The 24,352-nt window shown below is 43.0% G+C and overlaps 1 protein-coding gene across 1 annotated transcript in view; it reads left to right on the top strand.

The window, feature by feature from the left end:
• Positions 1–24,352, top strand: part of LOC124606965 (ATP-dependent translocase ABCB1-like) — a 174,829-nt gene that overhangs the window by 90,969 nt on the left and 59,508 nt on the right. Inside the window, exons 9-12 of the mRNA XM_047139102.1 lie at positions 3,595–3,819; positions 7,267–7,392; positions 11,874–12,077; positions 23,645–23,815. Of these exons, the coding sequence (XP_046995058.1) occupies positions 3,595–3,819; positions 7,267–7,392; positions 11,874–12,077; positions 23,645–23,815 (726 nt within the window). The remainder of the gene's footprint in view (positions 1–3,594; positions 3,820–7,266; positions 7,393–11,873; positions 12,078–23,644; positions 23,816–24,352) is intronic.

Here is a 24,352-nt window from a genome sequence, read left to right as displayed (position 1 = left end):
TTATCTGGCTAACGTTAACGAAACGTTTTCAGGTGGTGCTTTGGGCTCTGCCGATTGAAATGAAACTCGTGTAATGATTCATGAATTCGTAAGTCTTTTTTTTCCCGCTAGCCTTCGTTCTGGCGTCAGCCGATGTACCCGAATACCTTTCCTTGTTGGTCGACAATTTTGTCCTTTGATTTGTCGCCCTTCTTGACAACATTCTTCTGCTTGAAGTTGTTTGGGCTTGGAATACAACAAGCTCATAACCGCAATGTCTCAAAGACTACCAGTAAATGTGAGTGTAGGAGCGTTAGGTTCATAAGACAAAATGCCCTGAGATGATAAAAGTCATGGGATACCTGATAATATCGTGTCGGATCTTCTTGTGCTCTCCACAGTGCAGAAACTCGATGTAGCATGTACTCAACAACGCGTTGGAAGTCCCCTGCAGAAATATTGAGCCATGATGCCCCTACAGCCATCCGTAAGTTGCCGTTGAAGAACTTTATACATGAACTGACTTCTCCATAATGTCACATAAATGTTCGGTGGGACTCATTTCGAGCGATCTGTGTGGCCCAATCATTCGCTCGAGTTGTCCAAAATGTTCTTCGTACCAATCGCGAACAGTTATCGCCCAGTGACATGAGGCATTGTCATCCACAAAAATTTCATCGTCAAATGGCTGCAAATGTCATCCATGTAGCCGAACATACCCATTTCCCGATAATAATAGGTTCAGTTGGAGCAGAAGACCCAGTTCAGTCAATGTACGCACAGTCCACACCATCATGCAACTACCACCAGCTTGCACAGTACCTTGTTGACAACATCAGTCTGTGGCTTCGTGGGGTCTGCGTTACTCTCGAATCTTGCCATCAGCTCTTACCAACTGAAAATTGGACCATTCTAACCAGGCAATGGTTTTCCAGTTGTCTAGGATCCAACTAACATGATCATGAGCCCAGGAGAGGCGCTGCAGGCCATGTCGTGCTGTTAGCAAAGTTACTCACGTTGGTCGTCTGCTGCCATAGCCCATTAACGCCAAATTTCGCCGCACTGTCATAACGGAGACGCTCGTCGTACGTCCCACATTGGTTTCTGCCTTCATTTCGTGTAGTGTTGCTCGTCTGTGAGCACTGACGCAATTACGGAACACTGCTGCTCTCGGTCGTTAAGTGGAGGCCGTCGGGCAATGTGTTGTCCATAGTGAGAGATAATGCCTGAAATCTGGTATTTTCGGGACACTCCTGACACAGCGTTGGAAGTCTTTTATATCCCGTCGTGCGGTCTTAATCGCGTCGGAAACTTTTCCACAAGGATCACCTGAGTACAAATGATATTTCCGCTAATGCACCGCCCTTTTATACCTTGTGTACCCGATACCACCACCATCTGTGTCTGTGCATATTGCTATCCCATGATTTTTGCCACCTCAGAGTAGAGTGCTTTCCTTTCATTTACCTAAAAGAGTCATACTCGAGCAGCACATTCCATCAATTCTTCTGAATATTGCAGATGTATGAGTTTTTCAGTGAAGGACTGAATGCTTATGTCCGATTCCATCTGTCATAACGTATTGAATCCGAATCATCCGAAATGATCACCAACCGCAAGTAAGTTATACGTTAGTCGAACAGCAAAAAGTGTATAAACGTTTCAATAGAAAAATTATTATGAATATTTATTTATTTATTTATTTATTTACGTGCGGTGCTACGAAGTTTGCGTACTTTTCATGAAAGATATTTTAATTCTAGATACATCTGTATTGCGTTTTAATGATTTTATCATCCAACAGTGTTTTGGGTTACTCCACCATCTTGAAATAAAGCGTGTTACCTACATCTGGACGGCATTATTTCATAACATACAAGTAAGATAAAATCTCCTCATGCCGTTTACGAAACGGGATGAATCATGAAGATGAAAAAAATAATCCCAACGCGCTGTAACGAACGTGCCTTATTTCCTGGTAACCGCCAAAGGCAAAATACTGGTCGGATGAAAATGTTATTAAAATGCAGGGGGGAGGAGTCTTGCTGAAAACAATTTGTCTTTCGTCAGATTGTCGGATATACACTTCTTGCCGCTTAACGAATGCTGTTTTTCCTTCGTCTTTTTTCTTCGTTTCCTTTCACGAAAGCTTACTGACAGTAAGAATTATGAAATTAACGGTAACCTACTATTTATGAAGCTATTTTCGCAGTTTTAAGTGGTTTTACATTCTTCAGATCTGTCACGTATGTTAAATACTATCTAACTCGTGGTATACTGCATCTATCTGGTGTTCCCTTCCTTTAACGACTGTCAGTTATTTTCGATAATTCATTTAGTAAATACTAGTTTCGTCAAATGTTGTGAGTGAGTAATTATGACCCATATTTACTGTTTTAGCAAGAGTAGATAACTTCATACGACAAACTATCTCAGCATAAAGCTGTCATGGATAGACAAAAAACCTTCATATCCTCAAGGTATAGCGTAGAAAATATATGTACGCATTCATTTAATAAGGGAGTCTTATTAGCAAAATTTACTTTCGTTGGTGGTTACAATATTTGTGTTCGTACAGTGTCCGTCTCTGACAATACACTGTCACCGACGATTACAGCAGTGGTTAAGATTAGGAAATAGAGTACCTCAAATGGTTCAAATGGCTCTAAGCACTATGGGACTTAACATCTGAGGTCATCACTCCACTAGACTTAGAACTACTTAAACCTAACTAACATAAGGACATCACACACACCCATGCCCGAGGCAGGATTCGAACCTGTGACCGTAGCAGCCGCGTGGTTCCGGACTGAAGCGCCTAGAACCGCTCGGCCACAATGGCCGGCAATAGAGTAGCGTTCTACGACTATACACTGACGTGGGTTGTTCGCGACACATTAAAGTTCGCGCCGGACCTGGACTAGAGCCCATGTTGCAAACAGCTGACGTCATGGCATAGTCGTAACATGCAAATCTATTTCGTAATATTTACTTTTGTGTCTGACATTGTAGTCTCGGTATCAGTTCGGTTCATTATGATATTCGACCCTAGGGACGTTTCACTCAGTTATCAGTAGCCTACGAGCTACACACCAAAATTATGTCATTGTTTACCAACATTTTGCATTTTCCAATGAATTAGTAAGGTGAGGACGTTATCCTGTGGGTTCCAGCTCAAGCAAACACAACCGTTGAAGAATAATCCTAATCTCTAGGTTGAATTTTTCACTCTGCGGCGGCGTTTGCGGTGATGTAAAACTTCCTAGCAGTTTAAAACTGTGTTCTGGTCCGGGACACTGACCAGGGACCTTTACCTATCGGGAGCAATTGTTTACCGACTGAGCTGTCCTAACACGACTCACGACCCGTCATCACAGTTTACTTCCGCCATTATCTAATCTCCTACTTTCCAACGTTAATCTCACTTTTCTGATGGTTAGCACCATCCTGCCTTGGTCACGTTTTTGTATCCTAGGTATGGACTTATCAAGAGATTTTTCGAACTGGAGTGATTCAGAACAAGTAGATACAGGTCAGTGGGAGTCCATGCTGGTCAACAGAGCAGCAGAACTTCTATCGTTCGCCAATTAACCGAGTGTTTTTTTCCCACCACAGGTGTTCCTCTGTGTGATGATGGGATCCTGGATGCTGGGTCTTGCATCGCCCTTTATCGAGGCGTTCTCGATAGCCAGAGGCGCTGCAGCGAAGGTGTACTCCGTCATCGACCGGGAATCTCCCATCAACAGCATGTCCGACGAAGGCGAGAGGCTTGAAGGAGTCAAGGGCGACGTTGTCTTCAAGGACGTACACTTCGAGTACCCGACACGCAAGGGCGTGAAGGTGAGTGCGCGAGCTCTAATTTCACACTCCTCATAGATGGTAAAGCCGTCTCTGCGTTCAGTAGCAGCTTTAACTTTTGTCAATAACTGTTCTATTGTTAACAACATTATCATGTCGATTTCGGTCTTATGGAAGCCTTTACGTCCGACGGCAGTTCGGCAGGGTATATGATAGTTTTTCTCAACCAGCTATTGACGTGCCCTTACGAGGATGAGAAGACATCATTCCAGATTTTTCCACCACAGAAAAATGTAAGGTACTCATTGGGAATCGAACCTTCGTATGTAGCAAGGCAAACAACTAGATTATGGAAGCTTCAGTTTTACTGATTATTAATCGCGGTAACGTTGACCACATGTGATCCATAGGTTTCAGAAACGTACAACTTTAACAAACCAGAAATTAGATACAATTCTTTTGGAAATTTATGGTAAGTTCTTATGGGACCAAACTGCTGAGGTCATCAGTCCCTAGACTTACACACTACTTAATTTAACTTAAAATACAACACACACACCGATACCCGAGTGAGGACTCGAACCATCTACGACCGGAGGGGGGGGGGGGGGGGGGGGCGGGAACCGTGGCAGAGCGCTCGAGACCGCACAGCTATCACGCACGGCCATATAATTCTGTCCGACCTAAATACCAGCCACAAGTTTTACGCACGCACAACTAATTACCCGTCTTGGAAACTTGTTTCGTAATTTCATAAATACTGGTCTCTTCTGCCTTCGGTGGCCTCGTGATCGAGTGCGCTATCTAAAAATTCCGAGAGCAACTACTCCAATTTTGGGTTCAGGATTTGTTTTTACAGGTAACACAAGTCTCCTTTTCTATTATTGAGGACATATTTTTTGTGTTTTAAATCAACAAGAAAATGCCGAAGAAGACATTGAATTTTAAGAGAGCCCCGATTCAATACAGGAAACCCATCGTGGTCAAAGAATTGGATCAGTAGTCACTTGCTCAGCAGTAAAGACGCTCATATGGTAAAATTCGTAATATTGGATCTAGTTAACTGATTTTCATGATAAGACCTCCACTGTTCTCCATTGACATCACGCTATAGATGTTGCTACAGTCAGATAAAAAAACCACACTGCAATGTCTCCAATTTCCGTCCGTTTCCTGTCATACTATTAACATTTTTATTAATTAAATAAAGTTTCCAGCACTGGTATTACCTGAGGGGCGTGGGTAACGCTTTATCCACTAATATTCAAAGCTTTAAGCTCTGTGAACTTCGACTATATGGGTTTCTTATATATTTGTAACAGAGAACAGCTTTTGTGAGCGTTGTAACACTGTCAGGGCCTGGTGAAATGAGAGGGATTATGTTTAAGCAAAAATCTTTTGTTTCTTCAATAGGTTCAGTATTCTCGTTTGCCCCCATGCTCATTTCTACCATGCGAAAGTGCCTGAAACTGCTTTCACTCTAACGCCTGTGACTCTAATTTTGCAGTCACTATTCACTGGGGTTTCCTCTATCTGTTCCCTATGATTCACTGCACGAGATTACACCGACTGGAACACAACGGCAGCCCACTCACGCTCCTATGAATATATGTACCTACAGGTTCGTCTGATAGTGAAAGTCAACATTTCTTCCAGACCTCTCTTAAGAAGGCATATGAGTTGTTTCTGCTCCCATATGAGTATGGAACATTCTATGAACAGTCTTCCTTATGGAATCGTTCGCTGGAGTGGTGGAGAGTGGTGGAGTGTTATCTTGTCGTCTTAACGTAAATTATCTTCTATTTTGCTAAATCACAAGAGAAGTAAAAGACGTCTGAACTGCCAAAAAAATAGACACTATGACGAAGACTAAATATTCTGTCATAAAGCTAGATAGGGATCACGTATTTCAGTAGAAACCTTGCTTCATGTTACGAATGTACAATTACGGTCGGGTAGGTAATATGCTCTCATGATAGTCGTACTTCACTCAGTAGAATTGTTTTCGATTTTTCATAATCGAAAAGTAGATCAAATGGTTCAAATGGCTCTACACACTATGGGACTTCACATCTGAGGCCATCAGTCCCCTAGACTTAGAAACTACTTAAACTTAACTAACCTAAGGATATCACACAAATCCATGCCCGAGGCAGGATTCGAACCTGCGACCGTAGCAGCAGCGCGGTTCCGGACTGAAGCACGTAGAACCGCTCGGCAACAACGGTCGGCTCGAAAAGTAGAGCTGTGGCGAATATTTCCTAGTTCAAAATTTTGTACGTCTATTTCTGTTCTCGGGTGTCCGTCTTTTTCCAATAAGTGACCTTCACATCCAGATTGGTGATCACGAACCACATGAAATTAAGATATTTTGCTACCTTGATAGGAAATCATCATGCGGCAGACGAAGCAAGCAGGACATAAAAATCAGACTAGCACAAACAACGATGGCATTCCTGGCCAAGAGACGTCTACTAGTAGGAAATATAGGCCTTAATTTGAAGAAGAAATTTCTGAGAATGTATGTTTGGAGCACAGCATTGTATGGTGGTGTCTCATGGACTGTCGGAAAATCTTAAAAGGAGGGAATCGAAGCATTTAAGATGTGATGCTAAGAAGAATGTTGAAAATTAGGTGGGTTAATAAGGTAAGGAATGAGTAGGGCCTCCGCAGAATCAGAGGAGAAAGGAACATATATAAAACAGAAAAAGGAGGGGCAGGAGGGTTCGACACGTGTTGAGACATCAGGGAATAACTTCCGTGGTATTAAAGCAAGCTGAAGAGGGTAAAAACTGCAGAGGAAGACTGAGATTGGAATACAGCCAACAAACAACCGAGGACACATGGTGCAAGTGCTACTCTCAGGTGAAGAGGTTGGAACAGGAGAAAAAGTCGTGGCGGGCCGCAAAAAACCGGCCTAGCTTTTAAAATGGCTACATGTTAACCGTCTGGGATCACCTCGCTGTTTTGTACGCTATAGCTAGGCGAGATACACTAAACGAGTAAGTTTGTCTCATTTCTGAGCAACGCTGTCGTATTCGAGCAGGGGAACGGTTGACTGCTGAAGACAGCCACGCATTTCGTAATAGCAACTCGTAATACCCTCTTACCGTGAGAGCAGGTTGAAGGACAACGAGTGAAAAACGCTTCGCGAGATACCGGTCTTCTATTCTGAGAGTTCCTTCCGTCAAAATGTGTTAGTGTTGCAGTTTTATACATGTGATACCAACAATAGACTAATTCAGTTTAGACATTGAAGTCTCTCGAAGGGGGTCATTTTCTTGCGTTGGAATCGTGAGCAGGATAATCCACGGGTTTAGAAGCAGTTGTGACGTGACAACGACATTATTAAAGTAGATCGTTATCAAAGGTTACGGGGATGTGGACTACCGGTATCGATATTACTTATTAAAGCATTAGACGTGTAGTAGTCTATACTGCGCGCAATCTAAAACAGAATAAGTTATAATGAAATATCTTTCTTTCCAGATTCTCCGCGGTCTGAACCTACGGATGAAGAGTGGCGAGACGGTGGCTCTTGTCGGAAGTTCTGGTTGCGGGAAGTCTACGTGCATCCAACTCATCCAGAGGTTCTACGACCCACTACGAGGAGCGGTGCGTAGCTCAAGCGGTGTATTCACTGTTCATAGTGTGTCATTTCTTACGAAGAGATTCTCCGCATCTTCTGATGCGAATATCTCTCTCCTAAAGGCACACTCATTGATTAAGATATAAACAGAAAGCACAACTAAACCAGGCACGAACCTTTAAGTTCTTTATCTACGACACATGTCACGAGTTCTATCCATTGTCAGGTGACAGTTCCGATGTTTAGCACAGTCACCTTGCTCCATGAAATCAATGCTGTTTTAAGTTGATAATTTCACTTGATTGGTGTCGTTGTGTGAATTGTTTTTTTTAATTCATGTTTTACAGAGACAGTCAGTGTAACAGCAACGGAACGTATGTATGTGTAAACTCAGTGTTTCTTAATTTCCTTTCTGTGCTATACATATTATCTTAAAACTAATTTGAAATATGTGTGTTGTAATAAAAAGCAGTGCCTACTTCCATAAGTGACAGTAGTTAAGCCGGGTAATCACCAAGCTGTGCAAAAAATGTAGTTCTTTTGCCCTAGAATACAATTTGCAAACGCTAAAACGCTATACGCACGCACGCACACACACACACACACACACACACACACACACACACACAGAGAGAGAGAGAGAGAGAGAGAGAGAGAGAGAGAGATTCATACTCCCGCGTAAATAACAAATTGGCTTGCAGAGCTAATTTGAACATTACAGAGCACTGATTCGTAAATGCAATGGTCCCAAATTGAACCAGTGTTCGCTATCTGCCCATAGATTAGACATTTCCTTTTGGGAATTTCCGGCCATGTTTGGAAATAATAAATTACTCTTGGCTTGGTCCCCAAAATTACCTTTTTTAGTTACTTTTTATGACGCATTTCGCTTTCAGTATCGTAAGATCTTAGCGTACACACAGCGTTTCGTCAGTTGTAAACAAGTGCGAGATCTCTCCGTACGATATTTAAAGGACAATAGGCGGCCCAACGCTCGTCGACCTGTATTAGCCGCTCGTGAAACCTCATAGCATGCAACGAAAAACTGGTTATTACACTGTCTTGTCGCTGCAAGACAATACCCGATTCCCCGATGTGCGAAAGTATTCAAATGTCATAAGATGAAACCACAATATACAACAAGATGGTGGCTGTGCAACGGGGCACAATATTCTACAGTAATAAGAAAAGAATGAAGAGGTACATACAGAAATAGTTCCGAAAGGAGTAAATTGATAACCGGTAATATAGTTAGTGAATATAAGTAAGTGATTTACAATTTCACAAGCGTACAGGCTCTGAGCACTATGGGACTCAACTTCTGAGGTCATTAGTCCGCTAGAACTTAGAACTAGTTAAACCTAACTAACCTAAGGACATCACAAACATCCATGCCCGAGGCAGGATTCGAACCTGCGACCGTAGCGGTCTTGCGGTTCCAGACTGCAGCGCCTTTAACCGCACGGCCACTTCGGCCGGCACACAAGCGTACACAAAGCAACAGCTACAATATTTAAATTCATGACAAGTAATCCGAAAACCACATTCTCAGTTCAGTATTTTGAACAAAGAGAAACATATTTCAGGAAACAGGAGACGGTGACAGTTTGAATCCACAGCACAGCTATTTGAATAGATGATGTTATGTGCATATAATGAGCATTAATTCAATCAAATATGACCAAACAAGAATGAGATTTTCACTCTGCAGCGCCAGGAAGTTTCATATCAGCGCACACTCCGATGCAGAGTGAAAATCTCGTTCTGGAAACATCCCCCAGGCTGTGGCTAAGCCATGTCTTCGCAGTATCCTTTCTTTCAGGAGTGCTAGTTCTGCAAGTTTCGCAGGAGAGCTTCTGTAAAGTTTGCAAGGTAGGAGACGAGGTACTGGCAGAAGTAAAGTGGTGAGGACCGGCCGTGAGTCGTGCTTGGGTAGCTCAGATGGTAGAGCACTCGCCCGCGAAAGGCAAAGGTCCCGAGTTCGAGTCTCGGTCGGGTACACAGTTTTAATCTGCAGGAAGTTTCATGACCAACCAAGTTTCCACTTTTAGCAGGGGCAAGCACATTAAACGCGTTATAGTTGGTTTCTTTGACAGGGCACGCCCGACTTCCTTCCCCATCCTTCCGTAATCCGATGAGACAGATGCTCTCGCTGTTTGGTCTCTTCCCCCAAATCAGCCCCAACAAAACACTTAAAATACTTTATGATCAGGAGTCACCACAAAGCTGAACACGCGCATACACTTATCTAAAACTGTCTGAGCTATTATTTAACTATGACCACGAACCAACACCCTACGACTGTGACAGTTGACACTGTTAAAATTTATAACTAGGACATTCCTTTATGGACACCCTACAAATGTATTAGTCATATCTTTATAAGAAGACGACGAAAAACTGTTGGGCCAGATAATGGCTCACCTGTCGCAAAGGTCAAAGTCTACGACAGAGATGGCGTGCTACGCCTTTGTCACTGCCAGCTGACATCACATCTTAAGGGTCCACTACCAAGTTTACGACTATCACAGCTCTCTGCGCACGACATATTCCACACACTCGGTAGTGGAGTAGCGTTACCCTCTATATCGCCTGATATTTCACGGCACGGAAAATAGTATTCGACCATTCGCTCTCGTTCGAATTTTATAATGCGTAAACCTGGAGATCTTTGATGTTGACGAGTTTGCACCGTGTTTCACACAGGGCTTGAATATTTCATCACACGCTTTTACTTAGACACTCAATCCGAACATCTAAACTTTGGTGCCACCATTTTGTAATTGTTATCATTTAATATTACAACCTGCTCCTGATGTGTTATATTATGCCATTCTCTGTATACTATGTTACATGCATTTCATGTAGTAGGAATTAAATAATGTCATTGATATGTTCAGATTAGAACTTTTTGTAAATTATACGCTTAGAGAGAAAACGAGAAAAACGACCCATCACGCAGTAGTTATTCAAATGGGACTGAAATCGGTAGATGTGACGTACACGTAAGGACAAAGAAATGATTGCAGTATCGGAAAGACTGGATGATTTATTCAAGAGGCATCGCTTCATAAACCGTGCAAGTGGCTCTGAGCACTATGGGACTCAACATCTGTGGTAATAAGTCCCCTAGAACTCAGTCTACTTAAACCTAACTAACCTAAGAACATCACACACATCCATGCCCGAGGCAGGTTTCGAACCTGCGACCGTAGCAGTCGCGCGGTTCCTGACTGAAACCGTGCAAGTCAATAAGACTTTGGACCGCGTCTGCCCCTTACGCAAGTAGTTATTCGGCTAGGCGTTGATTAATAGAGTTAATGAATGTCCTCCTGATGGATAATATTGTGCCAACTTCTGTCTAATTGGTGCGTTATCGTTAAAATCCCGACGTGGTTGGAGGGTGCTACCCATAATGCTCTAGACGATCTCAATTGGGGAGAGATCCAGCAAAGCCGGCCGCTGTGGCTGACCGCTATGGTCGCAGGATCGAATCCTGCCTAGGGCATGGATGTGTATGATGTTCTTAGGTTAGTTAGGTTTACGTAGTTCGAAGTTCTAGGGGACTGATGACCTCAGATGTTAAGTCTCATAGTGCTCAGGGCCATTTGAACCATTTGAATTTAGATCCAGCGACCTTGCGGACCACGACATGGTTTGGCCAACATGGAGAGAAGTCGATGAAACTCTTGCCCTGTGTGGGAGGGTTATGTTGTTGAAACGTAAGCCCAAGATGACTCACCATGAAGGGAACAAACCGGGGCGTAGAATATCATCGACCTACCGCTGTGCTATAAGGGAGTGGCGGATGACAACCAAAGGGGTCCAGCTATGAAAAGAAATGGCACGCAGACCATCACCTCAGATTCTCGGAACATATGGCGGGCGACAGTCAAGTCGGTATCCCACCACTGTCCAAGGAGTTTCCAGACACCTCTTCGGGCTGGAATCTCATTGAGTGGAACTGTTTTCAGTGATGAGGCTCGCCTCTAACTGAGCTCCGATGACTAGCCAAGTCGTGTCTGAAGATGGCCCAGACAGCGGTGGGGTACCAGGCTGATTATCGCCCGCCATACGGCTCAACAACCAGGAGTGATGCCCTGGGGTGCCGTTTCCTTTCACAGTAGGACCCCTTTGGTAGTCATCCGTGGCATAGCAATCCGCCGACGATATTCTACGCTACGTTTTGTTGTCCCTGATGGCAAGCAATTTTGATAACGGCTTGCATGTTGGACAGAGGTGAAATGCGTTGTTGACTTGCTTATTTTGTGAAGCTCTTTCTCTTCAATAGATTATCCAACTGTTCTGAAATTGTAATCGTCTGTTTGTCTGTAGATATGCATCACACATGCCGATTTCTATCCCATTTAGATAATTCATTCATGGCGCGTCTTTTTCTTTGTATCAGAATGTATGTTCATACCCTTAGCATACTCATTTACCATTTAACATAGAGGCTTCTGGCCCTTCAACCAAACTCGGTGCCTTGACTACCCAATGTTTGTAGGTGGAGCTGGACGGCCATGATATCCGCAATCTGAACGTGGGCTGGCTGCGCTCGCAGATCGGCGTGGTGGGCCAGGAGCCGGTGCTTTTCCAGACCACCATCGCGGAGAACATCCGCTACGGGCGGGACACGTGCACCATGGAGGACATCGAGGAGGCCGCCAAGATGGCTAACGCTCATGACTTCATCTCCAAGTTGCCGCTGGTGAGATTAACAATTCTCATCCTGTGCCACAAAATATAAAAATTGACACGTTTGTACTGCAATCTTTTATGATTGATGCAATTAATCATATAACTGGTGGGCGTGGTAGTCTAGTGGTAAAGAGCATGCCAGGAATCCTAAAGGTTGCGTGATTGTCTCCCGGTCGGACCACGAAAATTACGCCACCCTTAATCTAAAATTTTGCCTCTCAACAGGGGAACGAAACGTGATTCGGATTCGACATTAAACTGTGGATCACCTTTCACAGTTGGATAACTGGTGTGGGTTAGGGGCTCGAAAGTCGCCAAAGTGGCGTCCAGTTGAGAGATTTCCTCTGGGTCAGATCATAAGATCAAAACAAATTGCAAAACGATTTAGAAAAGATATCTGTATGGTGCGATAATTGACAATTGACCCTAAATAACGAAAAGCGTGAGGTCATCCACACGAGTGCTAAAAGGAATCCCCTAAACTTCGGTTACACGATAAATCAGTCAAATCTAAGGGGCGTAACTGCAACTAAACACATTTAATTTACAATTACGAAGAACTTACACTGGAAAGTTCACACAGAAAATGTTGTGAGGAAGGCTAACTAAAGACTGCGTTTTATTGGACGGACACTTAGAAAATGTAACAGATGTACTAAAGAGACTGACTACGCTACGCTTGTTCGTGCTCTTTTAGAATACTGCTGTGTGGTGTGGTATCCTTAAGAGATAGGATTGACAGAGTATATCGACAAAGTTCAAACAAGGGCAGCACTTTTAGTATTATCGCGAAATAGGGGAGAGAGTCTCACTGAAATGATACCGGATTTCGGGTGGACGTCATTAAAACAAAGGCGTCTTTCGTTGTGGCGGAAACTTCTCACGAAATTCCAATTACCAGCTATCTCCTCCGAATGCGAAAATATTTTGTTGACGCCGACCTTAATACGGAGAAACGATCAGCATGATAAAATAAGGGAAATGAGGGCTCGCACAGTAAGATATAGATGTTCGTTCTTTCCACGCTCTATACGAGATTGGCATAATAGACAATTGTGAAGGTGGCTCGTTTAACCCTCTGCCAGGCATTTAAATGTAATTTGCAGAGTATCAATGTGTATGTAGATGAAGTCACTGAGCCACACGAAATTATGTACACTCATATAACAGTAGTACTCTTCCTTTGTACTGAATAGTTATCCCCAAATATCTACAACTACATTTACATGATAACTCCTTAATTCACATTTAAGTGCTTCGGAGACTGCTCACAGTGACAGTTTATATAAATTACAGTAAGAACAGCTGAGAGCACATAACACTTCCTTGGGGAGGCCCAGATATGACTTCCGCTGAATTGTTACCTTTCTAGCACAAGTATAGTCGTATTTATATTTCTATTGCTTTTTGGGTATCCATTGGAAGCATCCCTATTGAATTATGTGGTAAAATTTTTTTTTCTCTTTGCTGCCAGACGGTGTCACAGATTGCGCACTAAAAGCCGTATGTACTATTTGTCTTTGTCTTGTCATTTGATGATAGAGACATAGCTCTCCGACACACGTAGTGACTGTTTATAGTTATTTGTGTAATTAATTGACAGTCATCGCCTTCATGTGTAGACCTAAGTTAAAACGTTCGCATTTAAAGTAGTGCAGCTGTTATGTCATTTCAGAAATCATTCTTTAGTATTTACTACAGCTCTTTTTCTCACAGTTAATGAAGTAAAAATATTCTATTTAAGCTTTTGATTTGTTTCTTGACTTTTTAGCTCATTGCATGACCGACTGCAGTATAGAGTGGATAAGAAGTTAGCCACTAACTCAGATACACTCGATTGCTGAGGAAATGATCGCGTTACTGTACAAGTGTTTACAAAACGTGATTACAAAGCAACGGTCATATTCGTTGAACCGTTTTTTTCCACAGTTTTCCTTAATCTGTTCTGGTGAAAGTGTGAATGATTCCTCCTAAAACGCCACAGTCGATTTTGTACTCCATCCTTCTCCAACACAGCTTTCAATTTCTCTATAATAAACACACTGTAGGAGAGACCTTAAACCTAGGATTCCTTTAATTCCTTTATGCATCCTTTTATATTGAAGCTATCGTAAAACAGACACATGCGGTTCCTTCAGTTACGAAGCATTCCGAAGACATAATCCCTAGTGGTAGATACTTTATTTCCGATGGTTCGACTGTGTAGAAACGCAGCTTCTAAAATTGCTGTTCACAAGTTCCTTAATATAACACAGCGTAACTCTCGCTTTTTCTAGGGAGAACCTGTAATCCCTCTCAGAACGAATGTGGAATGGATCCCGTTAATAACTCATTCGAGTTGTTTCGTTTCATCTGTAAGTCTACGCGGGGATACTTCCAGTGCGCCATTGAAAGGAGACAAAAGGTGATGCTGTCTGCTACTCTCTGCTGAGGCGACGACGGTCGTCCGCACAGACCTCTGCAGTCTGCTGATCCCTGCCCTGTGCGTAGGCCGAACTCTGCTGACCGGAGCTGCAGCTCGTGTTACCACGGCGCCTCAGCTATCGAGATGGCGCCCCCTGGGTTGTCAGCTCAAGTGTTGAACGCTGCGGGCTCTGATTGCGAGTTTAACAACACTGTCATTTCGGAGGGTTTAGCTAAGCTAAAACTCTACTCACAACTCTTCGGACACGACTCTGATCTGCGGACTAAAGTCCACTCTATTCTCGACAATATTGCACGGACAGATGGTAAACGCACAACTCTTTCGGTCGTTAATGTCGTTTATTTGTCCTTCATATATTTTCTCGATTTTCCTTATGTGGCTAACTACACTCATTTCTAGTTCTTTTTTGAACGACATATAGTAACTTCGCTATGCAGCCAATTTATTAACATCTTTCGATGTCTGCGTGAGCTTTATAAGCACAAAAGCAAATTTAGAGTCGTATTTCGGTCGTCCGTATGGTAGTCGGTTGTATCTCCGGCCCAGCTATGAAATCAGACAATTATTCTTATTTGCTTTCTAGTAAAAAATGTAAATCACAGAATTAAAGAGAAAGCAGGAATCTGTCGAACTAAAAAGGCCCGGGTTGCGACCCTTGCTATTGAATGCAGTAAGATAGGAACGCTATAGAAGATACTGCCTGTGGTTGTGGTTGTGTGCGCCGCGCGGTTAAAGGCCACGGAGCGAGACCTCTCCTGCCGCAGGTTCGAGTCCTCCCTCGGGCATGTGTGTGTGTGTGTGTGTGTGTGTGTGTGTGTGTGTGTGTGTGTGTGTGTGTGTGCGTGTGTGTGTGTGTGTGTGTGTGTGTGTGTGTGCATTTGTGCTATTCTTATAGTAAATTAATTTAAGTTAGTTTAAACAGTGTGTAAGTCTAGGGATCGATGACCTCAGCTATTGGGTCCCTTAGGAATTCACAGACCTTTGAACCTTTGCGGTTTTGTGCATAATAAGCCCCAATGTTCCTGCCATTTATCATTTTTTTTATCTCCGAATGAACCTCCGAAGCCCGTATTTCCTTTTCTTTTTTCTTTCGACAGTCGACAAACCCAGAATCCGCAATGCAGGGGACAATGGTTCGAATCTACAATAGCCGATACGCATCCTGGATTTAGATCTTAGTAACATTTTCATTTAATCATAACTTCTGCACTCCACATGATCGACAATCAACAGGTTCCAACAACGACACGTGTCGCCATACGTGTTCAACCGTATTGCTATGTCCTTTATTAGATTTTTTTTCTCGTTGACCTTTGGAAGACGATCAATCTTCAGGCGTCCCTTCTGCCAACACATTTCAAAAACATCTAATCGTTCCACTTCTGTCTTTCGCTTTGTCCCATTGTAACATCTCGTATGTTTTCTGCTTTCCATAGTGGATGGAAATTACGTCCTAAGTTTAAATGATATAATAAATAGTAATTAGAGGGTGACTCTGAGATTACGTAAGACTTAGGCAATGATCAAATATACATCTCTACCTCCCGTTTTATGTTTTGCTTTCCGTATAGGGAGATGGTGAGTACCCATATTAGACAATTTGATTCCGCCATGAGAAAACCGAGCGAGGTGGCGCAGTGGTTAGCACACTGGACTCGCATTCGGGAGGACGACGGTTCAATCCCGTCTCCGGCCATCCTGATTTAGGTTTTCCGTGATTTCCCTCAATCGTTTCAGGCGAATGCCGAGATGGTTCCTTTGAAAGGGCACGGCCGATTTACTTCCCAAACCTTCCCTAACCCGAGCTTGCGCTCCGTCTCTAATGACCTCGTTGTCGACGGGACATTAAACACTAACCACCACCACCACCACCATGAGAAAAAAATGAAATGTGTGTGAAATGCTATGGGACTTAACTGCTAAGGTTATCAGTCCCTAAGTTTACACACTAGTTAACCTAAATTATCCGAAGGACAAACACACACACCCATGCCCGAGGGAGAACTCGAACCTCCGCCGGGACCAGCCGCACAGTCCATGACTGCAGCACCATAGACCGCTCGGTTAATCCCGCGCGGCTCCGCCATGAGAGAGAGGTGCTCAGACATGGTTTATAGTCGCGTTTTATCCAGATTACCAAATAAGCTGATCTATTTGAATCTTATTAAGACTGTTTAAATTAATTGTAAGAAGGTCTAAAGTCGTAAAAGATCAGACATCACGTAATGAAACGCTGTTATGTGAGTATTGCCGAAGAAGAAAAATGAAAAGGTACATAAAGCACTGCTGATATTTTTTTACCAATGGTACTCAATCCCTATAAAGTTATGTTTCCATATCCTGTCCACACCGTAGACCAAATTATTTTAATGAGCTTCAATGAATTGGAAATAACTATCATCCAGTTGTAAAGTACAGATTTGTTAAACCTTGACCATGGTTTGGACAGTTTTAAAACTGTCTTCTTCTGAAGATTTTTTACCTATTAACAAATATTACGACACTTTGTGTAAACATATATGGAATCATTACAATATACAAAGTTACAGGAAATATTCACGAATAACTTTAGTGACGCATACTCATGTAGAATCACATGTTATCTATATCCAGTGTGGTAGTCATTGACTGCCTATTACATGTGCGTGTCGTTCACTTAATAACCATTTGAAATACGTGATATAAAATTAGTAGCTCTCTACCGTAGAGCTTTGTCTTGAAGATTTCTAAAATACCACACGTTTGACATTGGATCCAACAACGTGTAGTGTACCACTTGAAAGATTTATATGTATGTGACATTTATATTTAAAACGTGGTGTCGGACCCTGCACAGCGTAAGTATGCCATGCACAGAGCTAGTGACATGCACCGACTGGCTGAACAGTAGATAATCTGTGGTAGGTGGCGCTCCTGTGTGTCCTTTATGTGCGCAGCTCCAATGAGCAGCATGTGAGATTTCACTTGTTCATTACTACTATTAATATATTAACTAAAATGTTAAAGGGGGAGAGGGGAGGGGTCTAAAAAGGTGTGCCATGAAAGTCATACGGCTCAGGTAAATATAGCGCACTCTTCAGAATGTCACAAAAACTCACTAGAAGCACTTACGACCCCTTCCTTTAGTATGATGCTTCCCTCCCCTTCCCTTCCCTTTCCCTTTCCCCGATTTGCGTTTATCTTCTAATATCAGCAGTTTCTCCGTCACAGTGCGTCCGTTTACAGTATTCCTCCCCATTAGGCGTCAAGCTAATACATCGAATATTGGGCATCTTATACTCTGATAATATTTCCATGAAGCCTATTTGCTTTGACACTCATGCTTTTTACAGGTGAGTATTCACGCACAAGTACTTCTCGTGCGTTTTTGTGATATTGTTAAAGAGTTTGCTATGTTTACCTGAACCTGTGGGTTCTTTATAAGCCCCATGACTTTAATTGCTCACCTTTTTATCACATTCCTCTCTCCCTTTCTAACTTTTTAGTTAATATGTTAATTGTAGTAATGGACGTATAGTTGTGATATCACACGAACTGCACATTCCAGCTACAGCTGCATCTACATGGATACACCGCAAATCACAATTAAGTGCCTGGCAGAGGGTTCATCGAACCACCTTCACAATATTCTCTATTATTCCAATCACGAACAACGCGCGCCCTAAAAAAAGAAAAAAATTAAGAACACACATCTTTCTGTGCGAGCTCTGATTTCCCTTATTTTATTATGATTGTTTCTCCCTATGTAGGCCGGCGTATAAAAAATTCTCCCATTCGGTGGAGAAAGTTCGTGATTGAAATTTCGTGAGAAGATTCTATCTCAACGGAAAATCCTGTATCATGTCAGTGACACTGTCTCCCTTATTTTGCGATAATACAAAACATGCTGCTCTTCTTTAAACTTTCGCGATGTACTCCGTTAATCCTATCTGGTAAGGATCCCAGATCGCGCAGAAGTACTCCAAAGGACGGACAAGCGTAGTGCAAGCAGTCTCTTTAGTAGATCTGTTACATTTTCTAAGTGTTCTGCCAGCAAACCGCAGTCTTTAGTTTGCCTTCCGCAGAACATTTTCTATATGTTCTCTCCAATTTAAATTGTTCGTAATTGCAATTCCTAGGTGAATTACCGACCTTTATATTTCGCGAGTTTTTCGCGTAACCGAAGTTTAGCGCATTCATTTTAGCACTCATGTAGATGACGTCACACTTTTAATTATTCAGGGTCATTTGCCAATTTACGAACTGTTCAGATATCTTTTCTGAATCGTTCGGAATTTGTTTTCATCATTTGACGAGTTTACTAGACAATAAACGACAGCATCATCTGCAAATGACTTAAGACAGCTGCTCAGATTGTCTCCCAAGACATTTATGTAGATAAGGAACAGCAAAGGGCCTATAGCACTCCCTTGGGGAACGCAAGAAATCACTTCTGCTTTACGCAATGACTTTCCTTCAGTTAGTGCGAACTGTGACCTCTCTGACGCGAAACCACGAATCCAGTCACATAACTGCGACGATATTCCATAAGCATGCAATTTCACTACAAGCCGTTTGTGTGGTACAGTGTTAAAAGCCGTTTGGAACTCTAGAAATACGGAATCAATTTGAAGTCAGTAGCACTCAACACTTCGTGTGTGTAAAGAGCTAGTTGTGTTTCACAAGAACGATATTTTCTAAATCGATGTTGACCGTGTGTCAATAGACCGTTCTCTTCGAGGTAATTCATAATGTACGAAGTCAATATATGTTCCAAAATCCTACTGCATATCGAGGCTAATAATATGGGCCTGTAATTTAGTTGATTACTCCTACTACCTTCCTTGAATATGGGTGTGACCTGTGCAACTTTCAAGTCATTGGGTATGGATCTTTCGTCGAGCGAGCGGTTGTATACGGTTCTTAAGTAAGGAGCTATTGCATCAACATACTCTGAAAGGAACCTAAATGGTGTATAGTCTGGACCAGAAGACATGATTTTATTAAGTGACTTAAGTTGCTTCTCTACTCCGAGGATATCTCCTTCCAAGTTTCTCATGTTTGCAGCTGTTCTCGATTCGAATTCTGGAATATTTATTTCGTCTTCTTTGGCGAAGGAACTTCGAAAGCTGTGTTGAGTAGCTCTGCTTTCGTAGCTCTCTCGTCGTTAGTATTTCCACTGCTATAGCGAAGAGAATGCATTGACTGCGTCTTGCCTCTTGCATAGTTTGCATACGACTACAATTTCTTTGGATTTTCGGCCAGTTTTCGGGGCAGAGTTTTGTTGTGGTAACTATTATAAGCATGTCGCATTGACGTCCGCGATAAATTTGGAGCTTCTGTTAAAGATCGCCAATCTTGAAGATTTTGCGTTCGTTTCAATTTGGCATGCTTTTTTCGTTGTTTCTGCAACAGTGTTGCTGACCCGTTTTGTGTACCATGGGGGATCGACTACGTCGTTTGTTAATTTATTTGGTATAAATGCCCCAGTTGCTGTCGATACTATTTATTTGACTTCAAGCCTCGTACACTTACGTTATCAACTTGGAAGAAGTGGAGATTGTCTCTGAGGAAGGCATCTAGTGAATTTTTATCTGCTTTTCTGAAAGGTAAATTTTTCGTTTACTATTGGAGGATTTGGTGATTACAATATTCAGTCTCGCTACGACAACCCTGTGATCACTAATCCCTTCATCCGTTTTGATACTCGTTATTAGCTCAGGATTACTTGTTGCTAAGAGGTCAAATATGCTTTCACAACCTTTGACCATTCACGTGGCCAACTTCTCGAAATATTTTTCAGAGACTGCACCAAGCACAATTCCAGGTGATGTTCTAAGCGTTGCTACGGATTTAAACATGTATATTTGCTAACATATCGAGGGTAAATTAAAGTCACCACCAACTATAATAGTATGACATAGCTGCGTGTTTGAAATTAAACTCGAGTTCTTTGAACCAATCAACAACTGTATCATTTGAAATTTAAGGTCGGTAAAACGATCCGATTATTATTTTATTTCGGTTGCCAAGAATAAGCTCTGCCCTTAGTAACATACAGGAACTATCTGCTTCAATTTCGCTACAAGATAAACTACTTCCAACAGCAACAAACACGCCCACTGTGTTTAACCCATCCTTTCGGAACACAGTTAGGTTCTTCGCTATAATTTCGACTGAACTTATCTCCAGCTTTACCCACCTTTCAGTGCCTACAACGGTTTGAGCATCAGTGCTTTCTATTATAGCTTGAAGCTCTGGTACTTTCACAACACAGCTACGACAATTTAAAACTGTTACACCCATGATTCCTGTCTCTACGTTCTTCCTACGTTCGACCTGCACTCTTTGAGACTGAAGACCTTTTTTGTATTTCCCCAAGACCCTCTAACCTAAAAAACCACCCAGTCGGCTCCACACGGCCCCTGCTACCCGTGTAACCGCCTCTTGGGTGGTCTTCTGACCTACTCAGCAGAACCCGAAACCCAACCACCCTATGGTCCAAGTCGAGGACTGCAGCCTACACGGTCGCAGAACAGCCTGAGCCTCTGATTCAGACCCTCCACTCGTCTCTGTACCAAAGGTCCGCAACCAGTCCTGTCGACTATGCTGCAAATGGTGAGGTTTGCTTTCATCCCACAAGCAAGACTGGCTGCCTCTACCTCTTCTGTTGGCCGATCGAAACCAGGGAGAATTTCTACACACATCGTTGGTACCGACGTTTGCCACCACCTACAGCTGGCGGCAACCTGTGCTCTTCATTGCATCCAGAAAGATCCTTTCCACGTTTGGAGTGACTCCACTCGGTATGCACCCGGAGTCCACATTGGCTTTCTTCCATTTCTTCCCTAAGGGGCCCTATTACGCTCCTAACATTGCAGCTCCCAACTACCAATAAACCCACCCTCTGTGATTGCCCGGATCTTGCAGGCTGAGAGCTTCACGCTACGCTACGCGTATACAGGATGCGCAGGAGAGTCACCTACCACAGGCAACCTAAGGCTGTTGCCTCTACTCTTCACCCAGACGGCGCATGTCAGTAGCTCTGTACGTGGCGTACTTAACGCTTTGCAGGTTCCATTGCCAACTTTTATATGCAAAAGTCATATATATACAAATCATTGAAGCGGCACACTACACGTTTTTGGATCCATTGTCAGATGTGTGGTATTTTAAGACGTTTTAAGTCAAAGGTCTACAGAAGAAAGCTAATACTTTTGAATCTTGTATTTTAAATGGTAATTAAGTGGATGACACGCACATACACTGGACAGTCAAAGACGCCCTTATGGGATGTGAACAATATGTGGTTCTCCATGCGTATGCTGCACTAAAATTATTCGTAAACACTTCCTGTAAATTGGTTTATTGTAATGTTTTGATTGTACGTTAGGCTTTAAAGGCCTGTTAGACAGGACCCGAAAATCTTAAATCTGTGAAACATAACACACATGATAGAAAGTTTCACCAGACATTACGTACACAATGGTAATTTGACAATGGGCATGACTGCGTGTTTCTCTGTGACATACCTTCATTAGTGTGTCAATTTCATACTTTAATTTTATTGTTTTACTAGCTGAGTACCCTGCACTGCCATGATACGTATTTATTCCAACCTTCTGTTACTCCATCACCTCCTTCCCCCTCTGTCCATCTTCTTTTACCCCCCTCCCCCACCCCTCACTCCCCTCACAGTTCATCTCTTACTGCCCTTCTCCCTCTCGATCTCCTCACCACCGCACTCTGTCCCTCCCCTACTCCCCACCTTCTCTGGCCATCTTCTCCTCCCCTCATACTTTGTCCATCTTATCCTTTTCCCTTTCTCTATCCGTTTCCTCCTACCCTTCTATCTGTCTGCCTCCTCATCCCCCTGTGTGTGTCCTTCTCCTTCTTTCCCCATCTCTGACCATCTCCTGCTCCGGCACCTTTTCTCTGCATCACCAAATTATCACTCTCACCCCAACAGCAGACTGGTTGTTCTTACCCACAGTGTATTTCTTTCCAGGTAGTAAGTAGTATGTGCACCACGCCCCGTTGATATCAATACAGGGGTTTGGGAGCAACATTTTCCACATGTTTTTGTCGGAGTGCTTTTATTTCGCATATTTTTACATATATCACACAAATTACAACTGTATCTCTAACGAATTTCGACCTGTAGTTTCATTTTCTCACAGCTCAATCTTTAAGACACAATATCTCCTGAACAATGTGTCGTACAGATTTTGCAGGTGTATTCAGTGACATATATGAATACTGTCAGCAAAATGTATTGTGAATACCGCTAGTAGTAAAAAATTAAAATGTCATGTCCGATGAGGATGTTTTACTGCTTGAACAACAAAAATCTACAAAGCAATAAACTTTTTTCCTCTCTTTGTGGGAGTTGTCAGAGAGAGAATGTTTCGTAAAGGTTTGAAATAACGTATAGTGTTTGTTATAAGCCACTGAGTGCTCTAATTCTCAAGTAATGGATGAATGAAATCTGGGTGTTCACACGTCGTCGGCTACACTTCTCTACCAGTTCCAACCTCATCCCAATATTGGGTAGGTGGTTTTTCCTCCAACAACTATTCTTTCCAGGCAGTAACGGGTATGTGTATCGGGTTGAAATCGGTCCAGCGGTTTAGGGGGAGAAGTGGGACATACATGCATATGTAGGGTACATCCATTTTGATAATACCCATGGATATGGTAAGTAGTTCACAGGAATATTCCGTGGATGTCATAGACGGTGTACGGAGAAGAAGTGGTCACCTACGTTAGCTCCTGAACGCAATAGGGGCATGCTGTCAATTACTGCTCAGGGCCAAGACACGGGTGTCATGTTAGGGACCATCAGGATAAAAAGACCTGGATCTTTACCTCAGAGTGGCAACTGCCGATTTTCTTCCCCATTCTTGGCCAACGCAGTTACTAGTCCAACGGAACCGAGCGGGCAGGTGCAGTGTACTGGCATTCGGAAGAATGACGGTTCAAATGCGCGTCCAGCCATCCAGATTTAGATTTTACGTGATTTTTCCTAACTCACTCCAGGAAAATTCCAGGATGGTTCCTTTGAAAGGGCAGGCTGATATCCTTCCCCAACCTTGAAACAATCCGACTTGCGTTCCGTCAAGGCTGTCGATGGGATGTTAAACTAATATTTCCCCTTTCTTCGATGTACACAGGGCTACGACACAATGGTTGGCCAACGCGGGGCCCAGCTGTCGGGCGGCCAGAAGCAGCGCATCGCCATCGCCAGGGCGCTGGTGCGCCGCCCAAAGATCCTGCTGCTGGACGAGGCCACCTCTGCTCTGGACACCAGCAGCGAGGCCAAGGTGCAGGCAGCGCTAGACAAGGTCAGTCCACGGTCACGATACAGATGTACCTCTTTTTACTGCCATTGTTTACGTAATTCTAGTTTCAGTCATTTTACTGAACGTTCCAATTGTTGGTTCTTTACGAAACCACTCCTGGCTCTATACGATATTGAAGTGCCTGTGTTCTTCAGAAATACCACGCACAGTTCCTTCGGACACGCATATATGTCCGAAGTAACAAGCACTGCGTCGACTGCAGCGTTTATGGAATACATGAAATGTATTCGCGCAACTATCAGCTGTATAATCGAATGAAGACAACGAGAATTTGTGCCGGACCGGGACTCGAAACTGGATTTCCCGCTTGTCGTTGACAATTGGTGATGTATCTCACACTGACGTTTTATAGTTTAAACCCTATGTTAGATACATCCCGGTTACAGCAGCAGTGAAAGACAGTGACAGAGCTAGCTGAACTGACTACTAACAAAACTTTTATTCATTATTGATGCGTATCACTGTGTCTGTGATGAATAAAGGTTTCTTGAAATTACTGCAACTAGCCGCCTTTTGCTT

This window comes from Schistocerca americana, chromosome 3 (assembly GCF_021461395.2).
Source record: "Schistocerca americana isolate TAMUIC-IGC-003095 chromosome 3, iqSchAmer2.1, whole genome shotgun sequence".
In the NCBI taxonomy this organism is placed as follows: Eukaryota; Metazoa; Arthropoda; class Insecta; order Orthoptera; family Acrididae; genus Schistocerca; species Schistocerca americana.
The sequence above is the reverse complement of the archived record's forward strand: the minus strand, read 5'-3'. Positions and strand labels throughout refer to the sequence as shown.